General features: G+C 41.1%; 1 protein-coding gene across 1 annotated transcript; it reads right to left on the minus strand.

Annotated features, from left to right (window-relative positions):
- Positions 1-2,966: 2,966 nt before the first annotated feature.
- On the minus strand, positions 2,967-4,415 carry LOC104227758 (uncharacterized). Its single transcript, XM_009780074.1, has one exon. It carries the CDS (start codon positions 4,413-4,415, stop codon positions 2,967-2,969), a length of 1,449 nt encoding a protein of 482 aa, XP_009778376.1.
- Positions 4,416-12,181: the final 7,766 nt, after the last annotated feature.

The raw sequence follows: 12,181 nt of genomic DNA on the forward strand, positions 1-12,181 counted from the left end.
TTTTCCCATCCTATTTCAGTACTTTCCTTTGATGTGAATGACTGTCATGAAACGAAAATTGTAAAAGTGCCAAAGCCTACCTTTAGTGTCCTCCCAGTGGATTGAATGCAGTACAATAATACCACCACTTGAGATTGTACTATAAGATTAGGCTTTAGCTTTGATGATATACCTGCAAAAAAATGAACAAAGTTAGCCGAAAAATTGCTATCCAAACTCTCCTCAAGAATGATTCTAGTGTGATAACAAAATGAATCCTCTTTTCCTCCTAATTCCTTACAACCTTCACTCTTATGTAAGGGCATTGCATCTTATCTTCGTTAATAATCCTCCTTCCTTTTGAGTCCATATCCCTGAAACCATGACATTCAGTATTTCGTTCATCTAGAGTATAATTGGCAAGGTGGTCTGCTAATGTATTCCCTTTTCTGAATATGTGTGTGACCTTGATGATACTTTGTTCCTTCAATCTTAAAATCTCCTCTGCATGTTCAGTAATATACCAAGGAGGCTTCCATGATTCCTCTATAATGTTCTTTAATAGCATAGAATCTGTCTGCAGCCATATCTGGAAATAATTAAAATTTTTGCACATCTTCAATGCCTCCACAATAGCTACCGCTTCTGATTCATTGTTGGTTCCTTTAGAAATCTCCCTTCCTTCTGCATATATCAAATCACCTACCTCATCCCTTATGCAGAAACCAATTGAACTCCTCCCTGGGTTCCCTCTACATGCTCCATCCGTATTCACTTTGATCCATCCTCTTGAAGGAAATTCCCATAACACTTTATCATATTTCACTCGAGGCGTGTATTGCTCCATCATTGTCAGTAAGTCCAGCCACTTGTGAGGCACATGTAGTCCAGGCTTTTTCAGTTGGACCAGAGCTTGTATAGTAGATGACACCTGGTAAATAACTCTGCTCACTAACACTGCTTCTCCATATTTCAAACTGTTTCTTCTCTTTCAAAGTTCCCATACAATGCATGCAGGTAGAGCTTGTAACACTGGCTTCAATCTAGGTACAACTGGTGTTGTCCAACACTTTGTAATTGCTTGATGTAATGACAACCCATCTAATGCAATTCCTTCTCTCCTCAGGAAGTAAGTCCAAACACTTCTAGCTGCATTGGATGTGAAGAAATAAATGTAGTAATGACTCCTCCTTAGGATCAGCAGAACACCAACATTTAGATGGCATGGAGTATCCTAGTTTACGCAAGAAATCATCAAGGGGCAGTTTGGCTTTCCACACCTTCCACAGGAAGAAGGATATCTTGAAAGGTAAACATTTTACCCATATCATCTTGTAAGCTAATCTTGGGTTGGCTCTTCTTCGCAGGTAATCCCATGCAGACTTTACTGTAAAATGTCCCCTTGTTTCAAGCATCCAGAAAGGAGTATCTAACTGTGAACTTTCAGTTGGTGGTCTAATATTTTGCACAATGTGGTGTGCCAAATCTTCTGGTAGGCTCTCAAACATTTTATTCACATTCCACGTACCATTTTCAACCAGATCATTGACATTATGAATATACTCATCGATACCAAACTCTGTAGGTACTTGAAAATATAAGGCTCCCATCTCAGTCCAATTGTCGTACCAAAATAGAGCTGATCCCATTCTCAGTTTCCAGTAGATTTGATGCTCAGTCAACTCCCTACATTCTAGCATTTTTCTCCACACGTGGGATCCATGCTTCCAAGGTACAATTACTGCATTCAGTTTCTTGCATTACTTTTGACTCATAAAAGAACTCCACAAACTGGGCTTAGTCCTGAAATTCCACCATAATTTGCAGAATAATACCTTGGATACATCATGTAGGGATCTGAAACCTATGTCGCCCTCCTCATAAGGGATACAAAGGTTAGTCCAAGATGCCCAATGTCTAGTGTTGCCTCCTACATTGTTGCTCCAGAAAAACTTGGCAAAAATGCTATGTAATTTGTTGATCACATAACTTGGTGGATTAACTGCTGACAACATATGAATTGGGACACTCTGCAGGATATTTGCAATCAAAATAGCTCTGCCTCCTACAGAAAGGAGTTTGCCTTTCCATGACTGCATTTTATCCATAATCTTGGTGATTAATCCCTGGTAATAGTCTCCCCTTCGTCTTGCATAAAAAATAGGACAGCCAAAATAGGTCATAGGGAAACATTGTCTTTGTATACCTGTAATCCTTTTCACTTTGTTAATCACCTCATTATTCGTTAAATGATGCAGGTATATGGATGATTTGGCTTTGTTCACCAGTTGACCAGATGATGATTCATAAGCTTGCAAAACCTCCATCATAAGTCTCAATGAAGTTTCATCAAAAGAGCAGAAAATGATCGTATCATCAACGTATGATATATGATTTATTTTTAGGCTCCATTATGGCATTCCAAATCCACAGAAATACAGGTTAGTGTGTAGTGAATTTAATCCCCGAGAAAGTGCTTCTGCTACTAGAATGAATAGAGTTGGTGACAAAGGGTGACCCTGTTTAACTCCCCTCGACGATTTGAAGAAACCATTAGGCTGACCATTTATAAGAATAGAGTACCAATTGTTCCCAATCAAATCAAAGATCAAGCCAATAAGAGCTTCAGGAAATCCCATTTTTCTTAGTATTTTGGTCAGGAATAGCCATGATAGCCTATCGTAAGCTTTTGTCATATCAAGCTTAATCACAACGTTTGGACCTACTTTTGTTCTCAACCTGATATCCTTAATGATTTCTTGAGTTAGCAGTACGTTCTCAACTATGCTTCTTCCCTTTACAAAACCTGCCTGTTCCTCTGAGATTATGTTTGGTAATAATTCAAACAACCTCTCACGAATAACACTAGAGAAAATCTTGTTAGCAAAGTTGCTTAGACTGATTGGTCTCATGTCTGCAAAGGTCATAACTTCTTTTTTCTTTGGTAATAAAACTAGGTTTGTGTGTGTCACACTCTTTAGCAACTGCTAACCGCAAAAGAAAGCCTTGACCATGCTTACTACATCTTCTTCAATAATTTCCCAGCATATTTGGTAAAAGGCTCCAGTGAATCCATCCGGTCCACCATTTGAGTCCCCATTCAACCCCATAACTGCTCTCTTCACTTCTTTATTGGAAGGCAAAGCCATAAATCTTTCATGTTGATCACTATCTACCATTGAAGGTACATGATTTAGAATATAAAAATCATTTGGAACTGCACTCTCTGTAAATTGATCCTTGTAGAACTTTATTGCTTCTTCTGCTATTAAGTGATCTTCTTCAATCCAGTTACCAAGGCTAATCTGGATCCTTGATAATTTCAGTCTCTTCCTTCTCCCATTAACTTGGGCATGGAAGAATTTAGTGTTTCTATTGCCATCTTTGAACCATAACATGCCAACTTTTGTTCTCCAGAATTCTTCTTTTAATGCAAGATATTTAATCATTTCAGCTTGGACCTGTTGTAATCTTTGTCTATTCATCTGTGTAGGATTGACTTCAAATTGTCTTTCATGAACCATGACCACCTCCTCAAGGCTTGAAATCTTCTGGAATATATCCCCATATGTAGCCCTGCTCCAAGTAGATAGTGCTTGTTTAAGCTTCTTTAACTTGTAGTTAAAAATGCAGAAAGGGTTAGCACTAAAATCAACATTCCAATTATCCTTTACTACATCTTTGAAGGTTGCATGCTTCGTCCAGAAGTTAAGAAATATGAATGACTTCTTAATTGGCGTAGTTTCAATATCACATTTCAGCAGTATTGGGCAATGATCAAACCCAATTTTGGATAGGTGAGTTATCTCCAATACAGGAAAGGTTTGTAGCAATTCATTATTGCCAAAACATCTATCCAATCTTTTAAAAATGCATTCCTCCTCTGATCTTCCATTCCACCATGTAAATATGCTTCCTTTAAAACCCAAGTCTGTCAAGTTATAGTTATTGATGCAGTGTCTGAAGTCATCTACTTCAATGAGAGAAACTGGCAAGCCCCCATATTTCTCTTCCTCATCCCATATCACATAAAAGTCGCCTCCAACTAGACAATGTACTGTCATATCTGATGTCATTGCATACAACGTATCCCGTAGTTCTATTCTTTTAGTGCGATCACATTTGGCATACACTAGTGTAAGGATGAGCTCAACATGTGTTTCAGAGTGCATCAATCTCAAAGTCAGCTGTTGAGTCATGTTATATAAAATAGTAACCTCAAATATTTCATCAATAAAAGCCCAAATCTTGTTTGACATATTCACCACAGCCTGTGCCAAACCAATTCTTGCTCTATACCTCTCCATTTTGTGAGACGGTTGCATAGGCTCAAGGATTCTTATGAACTCAAAATGATGTTTTCTGTGCATTGTAATCAGCCTTTCAAATGCTTGCATTGTGTTTACTGACCTGACATTCCATATAATGGCATCCATTAAATGTTTTGGGATTTGGACAGTGTTCTCCTTGTTTGTTCTCCACTAACTGGGACAATAGAAGTCTCCTTTGACTGTTTCTTTTTTCCCTATGTTGCAGATTTTACTAGTTCAATAAGCCTTGGCGACAGATCTCCCTGCTTGGCAACATTAAGGAAATTGTGTGCAGTGGATTCATCATCCATGTCTCTACCTTTAAGTTCTGTGTGGTTAACTTGATCATGTGTTTCTACTGCTTCTTTTGATGTAACAATATCCTCTGTCTGGTTGATAAGTTCTGCATCTTTTTCAGCATGTTCATTGGTCAACATCATTGTATTGTTCAATGGAACGTTACTTCCTGCTACATCCTGCACGGTGCTCAATGGAACAGTACTTGTTGCATAAACATGCACTGTCATAGCTCGGTTCTTGTCTGCATTCTCATCTTGTTTCTTGTCTGCATTTTCAGCTTCTTTCAAGGCATTACTAACAACATTATGTGAAGTCCCTCCTGGATCTATAATATTAATGTTCCCCTCTTTTGTCTTTTCTGTTGCTGCATTTGTGCATTCGCTGATGCTTTGAATATTGATTCCAATGGCATTACAATTAACAGTTTGATCCTCATCTTCCACTTCATTTCCTCCAAATTCTTCATCACTATGCATTGTATCTGGAATCTGACCATCTGCTAAGTCTTCCTCTATTTGGTTGAGCCATAATCTCCCTCCAAAATCTATATCTTCAACAAATTCATTTTCTTTGTTATTTGCTAATTGTTGTTCAACATTGGTGCCCTGTGAAGGAATGTGTTGACATAAAGTATTGACTTGAACTACATTATTTTTGAATGCTTTTTGGACCCAATGGGCAGTTGACTCATTGTGAAAATGCTGCTCATTCCCCAAATCTTTTTGTACACAATGAGCTGTTGATTCCCTATTTGTTGCATGATTTTTTATTGTTGTAGGATTGAAAGTAGGTGTTGTAGGGTTCAGTTTCCTAGGTTGTGTCTTGGATGATTGTCTCCTAGATGAGCTAGGAGAAGTTACCTTTTGTACTATTTCTCTCGTTGAAAAATTAAATTCCTGCTCCTCTGACTCATTCTCTACACCTGTTGTGGAGTTATTTTGCTGAATATCATTGTTGCATGTGTTTTTTTGAACTAGAGTTTCCTCCACAGCTGCCAATTGGTTACCTTCATTAATCTCACCATTATCAATTTCTAGCACTGCAAATTGGTTGGTTGTTTGTATTTGTTTTGTCACAGCTGTATTGTTAACAAGAACTATTTCTTTCCCTTCTGCAGTAGTACCTTCAGATTGTTTGCCTTTGTTTAGTCCACTATTGTCGCGAACTTCCTTCCATTGAGGGCCTGCATTACCAACTACCTTACTACTAGTAAGGATCATTAAGGGAGCATCATGTTTTGCATGTTTATTATTGCCTTGTTTCACATTTTCGACATTTTCCTTCTGCTGGACATTTTTGCTTTCCCTTAAATCAAGATTAATTCTAAAACATTCAAGCATGTCATGGCCTTGTAACTTGTACTCTTTACAGTACTTTGGCAAATAATCATAGTTAATGGTTACCCATTCAGTTCTTACATCCCCATTTACGTCATTGACAATGTCCATTCGAACTTTCTTTGGGAAGTCAGCTAGCAGATCCATCAACACTTTAACACGAGCACAACTAGGTCTAGTTTTCTTGATAGTAGCCAAATCTAAGTGAAGGGGTTTACTTACAGCAGAAGCTAGAGAGAACAAGCATTCTCTGACAAAATAGGTAGGCAGCAAATTAGGGAATGAAATCCAAGCCATTACCTTAGGTGTCTCCTCTACAACTTTAAATTTTGCATCATAGATCAATGTTCTCAGTTGATATTCATCCCCATGCTTATCCTTAACATAGTACACACCTTTTGACGAGAAATCTACATAATCTTTCCATAATGAAAATCGAAACAAAATGTGCCTGTCACGAAGATATCCAATGTTGCATTCAGCTTTGATACCACACTGCATAGGTACAATTCGACGTATTTCATTGATATCTGGCCATCCGTATGAAAATTTGCACACAACTGCCTGTTGCAGTCCTTCAATATAGTTCATACGTTCAACTTTTGATTCTGTAAAGCATACCGTTGGTTGTCCTTGAAAGAATTGGGCTTGTCTAGGGGGGATATGATCAACTGATACTCTATCTTGCATAGTGGAAGTGCTGGGTATAGGTTTTACTGCCTTTGCATAATCCATTGGATTTGGATTTGTTGTCGTGCCTGGCTGTGTGATGTTAGGGGGTGGTTGAGGAAGTGGCCCAGCGTGTGAGGGTAGCTGGCCACTGGCCATAATGGCCATGGCAGTATTGCGTGAAGGAGCAGTGATCTTCCCAACTCAAACGTGTATCTTCAAAAAATCGTGAAATAACATAGATCAACCCAGATTATCGCTACAACAATGTCTTGCACCAATGATAATTCTTTAGCACCTAAATATATTTGACAATAAATGCAACAGATTTTGCTAATTCGATGCTACAGTAGTTCCGAAAAGTTTTTTAAGATCTGTTGTTGTTTGGCTTCAAACCTGTGAATCCCGATTAAAATAAAGCATCCAAATTGTTCTTCAACACTCCAATTTCACGTTATAATAACAGAAACATATAAGCTTGCAAACAGTCTATGCTACAGTAACGTGAAAATCTAGGAATTTAAGATCTAGGAAAATTGGTTATAGATTTGAAAGTAAAATCAAAAGGAGATTGTTCACAAGGAGAAGGGGGTTCTATTGAGACCAATCTTGTGATTTTATCTTGCCGGATGCCGGGGTTATGGCCGATGAATAGTGGCAGAATCACTATTCATGGTCTTCCTAGAAGTGGTTTCGAATGCAATGTTCTTTGATTCTTGAATTGTGCTATTGCAACTCTTGGAATTCCATTCCGACCCTATTTTAAAATCTCGCCTACCAACCGAAAATCGCCAAAATATCAACTTCGCTAATTCAAGCCTAAATCTACTCCAAACCTCCAAGACCCATTCCGATCACACTCCTAAGTCATAAATCACCTCCCGAAGCTAACCAAACCATCGGAACTCACATCCAAGCCCTCTAACACATAAGTTAACATTTGGTTGACTTTTCCAACTTAAGCTTCCTCAAAAGAGACTAAGTGTCTCAAACCTTACCAAATTCATTCCAGATTCGATCGGACCAACCCGATACCACATAACACGGATAACAAAGCATAAAGAAGCAGAAATGGGGCAAATGGAGATATAACTCATGAGACGACTAGCCGGGTCGTCATATCCTCCCTAACTTAAACAAACTTTCATCCTCGAACGAGTCAAGAAACATACCTGAAGGCTCAAATAGGTGAGGATATCTGCTCCGCATCTCCCGCTCAGTCTCCCAGGTAGCCTCCTCCATGGGCTGACCTCTCTACTGCACTTTCACTGAAGCTCTATCCTTTGCCCTCAACTTTCGAACCTGATGACCAGAAATAGCTATTGGCTCCACATCATAAGTCAAATCATCATCCAACTTCGTTGTGCTGAAATCCAAAACATGAGACGGATCCCTAATATACTTCCGGAGCATAGAAACATGAAATACCGGATGCACACTCGACAAGCTGGGTGGTAAAGCAAGCTCATAAGCCACTTCCCCAATCCCCCGAAGCACCTCAAAAGGCCCAATGAACCAAGGACTCAATTTCCCCTTCTTCCCAAATCTCATAACTCCCTTCATGGGTGAAATCTTCAATAGAACCTTCTCGCCAACCATGTAAGACACATCCCGAACCTTCCTATCAACATAGATTTTTTGCTTTGACTGCACTGTAAGAAGCCTTTCCTGAATCACCTTCACCTTCTCTAAGGAATCCTTCACCAAGTTTGTCCCCAATAGCCTAGCCTCACCAGGCTCGAACCAACCAACTGGAGATCTATACCGCCTCCCGTACAAAGACTCATATGGAGCCATTTGAATACTCAACTGGTAGCTATTGTTATAAGCAAACTCTGCAAGCGGTAGAAATTGATCCCATGACACTCTGAAATCAATGACACAAGCACGCAACATGTCCTCCAATATCTAAATGGTACGCTCTAACTGCCCGTCCATTTGAGGATGAAAAGCTATGCTCAACTCAACCTGAGTACCCAACTCTCGCTGCACAAATCTCTAAAACTGTGAAGTAAACTGAGTGCCCCTATCTGAAATGATGGAAACTAGGACACCATAGAAACAAAGAATAAGTAGTACGCATAGGAATGAAGTGCGCAGACTTGGTTAGCCGATCCACAATCACCCAAATAGCATCGAACTTTCACAAAGTCCATGAAAGTCTAACAACAAAGTCCATAGTGATCCTCTCCCACTTCCGCTCGGGAATAACCATCTGCTGAAGCAAGCCACCCGGTCTCTGATGCTCATATTTCACCTGAAGAAAATTGAGACACCGAGCCACAAAACCCACAATATCTTTCTTCATTCTTCTCCACCAATAGTGCTACCTCAAATCCTGATACATCTTCGCGGCACCTGGATGAATGGAATACAGCGAGAAATGGGCCTCTTCCAGAATCAACTCCCAAAGCCCATCCACATTGGGCACAAAAATCCGGTCCTGCATCCTCAACACCCATCATCTCCAATGGTCACATCTCTAGCATCATCATGCTAAACTCTGTCCTTAAGGACAAGCAAGTGTGGATCATCATACTGGCGCTCTCTAATGCGATCATATAAGGAAGATCGAGAAACCACACAAGCCAATACCCGACTGGGCTCCGAAATATCCAACCTCACAAACCGATTGGCCAAGGCCTGAACATCAAATGCAAGAGGTCTCTCCCCAACTGGAATATATACCAAACTCCCCATATTTACTGCCTTTCGGCTCAGAGTATCGGCCATTACATTGGCCTTTCCCAGATGGTACAATATAGTGATATCATAATCCTTAAGCAACTCTAACCATCTACGTGGTCTCAAATTAAGATCCTTTTGCTTGAACAAATGTTCAATGATGATCAGTGAACACCTCACAGGATACGCCATACAAGTAATGTCTCTAATTCTTTAATGCGTAAACTATGACAGCCAACTCAAAATCATGAACGAGGTAGTTATTCTCATGGGGCTTCAACTGACGAGAAGAATAAGCAATAACTCTACCTTCCTACATCAACACAAAATCAATCCCAACTCCTGAAGCATCACAATACACGGTATATGAACCTGAAGCCGATGGCAAGATCAACACTGGAGCTGTGGTCAAAGCTGTCTTAAGCTTTTGAAAGCTCTCCTCACACTCGTCCGACCATATAAATGAAGTACCCTTCTAAGACAACTTGGTCAAGGGCGTTGTGATAGATGAGAATCCCTGAACAAACCGATGATAATAGCTTGCTAAACCAAGAGAGCTGCGAATCTTTGTGGCTGAGGACGGTCTGGGCCAACTCTGAACCACCTCTATCTTCTTCGGATCAACCTAAAAACCCTCGCTGGACACCACGTGCCCCAAGAAAGCCATTGAACTGAGCCAAAACTCACAGTTGGAGAATTTTGCATAAAGCTTCTCCACCCTTAATCTCTGCAACACAACTCTCAAATGCTCCACGTGCTCCTGTTGACTGCGAATACACCATAATATCATCAATGAAAACTATGACAAACGAGTCGAGATAAGGCCGGAACACATTGTTCATCAAATGCATGAACACTGCTGGGGCATTGGTCAGCCCAAAATACATCACCAAGAACTCATAATGACCATATCAGTTCCTGAAAGTTGTCTTAAGAATATCCGAATCCCTGATCTTCAGTTGGTGATAACCTGAACGGAGATCAATCTTGGAGAACACCCTCGCTCCCTGAAGCTGGTCGAATAAATCATCAATACAAGGAAAATGATACTTGTTCTTAATTGTTATCTTGTTCAATTGCCTATAATCAACGCACATTCTCATTGTGCCATCCTTCTTCTTGACAAACAGAACCGGCGCACCCCAAGGTGTCACACTAGGCCGAATGAACCTCTTATCAAGGAGTTCTTGAAGGTGCACTTTTAACTCCTTCAACTCCACTGGTGCCATATGATACGGTAGAATAGAAATAGGCTGAGTTCCCAACACCAAGTCAATACCAAAATCGATATCCCTGTTCGGTGGTATGCCCGACAGGTCTACAGGAAACATATCGGGAAAATCCATCACAACTAGAACAGAATCAATACTGGGAGTCTCAGCTACGACATCCCTCAAAAACGCTAGATATGAAACAAAACCTTTCCCAACCACACGTTGGGCCTTCAAGAAAGAGATCACACTACTAGGAACATAATCAGTCACACCCCGCCACTCAATCCGTGGCATACCCGGCATAGTCAATGTGACTATCTTAGCATGATAGTCCAGAATAGCACGACACGGAGAAAACCAATCCATTCCCAAAATGACATCAAAATCCACCATGCTCAATAGCAAAATATCCACTCGGGTCTCTAAACCCCCAATAGTCACCACACACGACCGGTACACATGATCTAAAATATAGTATCGCCCACCGGGGTAGATACATGAATAGGTAAGTAAGAAACTCACCAGGCATACCCAAATAATGTGCAAAGTATGATGACACATAAGAAAGGGTGGAACCAGGATCAAATAATACAAAGGCATCTATGTGGCAGACTGAAACAATACCTATATTAACAGTATCTAATGTGATAGCATCGGGTCTGCCTGGGAGTGCATAGAAATGGTCCTGACCGCCCCCTGATCGACCTACCCCTCTGGGGCGACGCCTGGCTGAAAAACCTCCACCCCTAACTGGCTGAGCGGGTGGTGGTGAAGAAACTAGCGCTGAAGCGGATGACTGACCCCTTTGCTAAGATAAACTCGTAAGACGACGATGGCATTGTCTCCACATATGACCCATCTTACCACACTCATAACAACTCCCAGGTGCTGGAGGAGGGGACTGAAGGGAACCCCTCGCACTGTAGTGACTAGCAGATGCCCTCGGCATAGAAGAGCCCTGAGCTGATGGAGCATGGGTCAAACTCTAAACTGGAAGGGCGTTGAGTGATGACTGGCCTGTTGAGATCCGTGATAACCATGACCCGAAGATACCCCATGATAACCTGGGCAAGTTGGCTAAGCATACCTGAATGAACGGCCTCTGCCGTGCTGAAACGGACCCCTCGAAGGAGTACCACTATAGCTGCTAGATCCTCGAGGCCTCTTGGCCTCCCTCTCCTCACGTTCCTAGCGACTAACAGACTCAATCTCAAGGGAAATATCCACAACCTCCTTGAAAGTAGCACCAAATACCCTCTCCCTGGCCATGAGTATACAGAGCTGATAAGTAAGACCATCCACAAACCTCCTGATCCTCTCTCGATCTGCCGAAACCAACCAGATAGCATGATGACCCAACTCAGAGAACCTCAACTCATACTGTGACACAATCATCTCCCCCTAACGCAACCACTCAAACTTCCTACACAACTCCTCTCTGCGAGACAGAGGCACATACTTCTCCAGAAAGAGAACGGAGAACTGTTGCTAGGAAATGGGTGCTGCACCAACAGGCCTACGCCTCTCAAAATCCTCCTAACAAGTTAAAGCAACTCCTAAAAACTGATAGGTGGTAAAAGCAACCCCGCTGGTCTCCAGAATACCTGCAGTACAAAGCATCCTCTAACACTTATCCAAAAAGCCCTAGGCATCCTCGCCCTTTACATCACTGAAGGTCGGAGGCTGC

Source organism: Nicotiana sylvestris, chromosome 3 (genome assembly GCF_000393655.2).
Source record: "Nicotiana sylvestris chromosome 3, ASM39365v2, whole genome shotgun sequence".
NCBI classification, from domain to species: domain Eukaryota; kingdom Viridiplantae; phylum Streptophyta; class Magnoliopsida; order Solanales; family Solanaceae; genus Nicotiana; species Nicotiana sylvestris.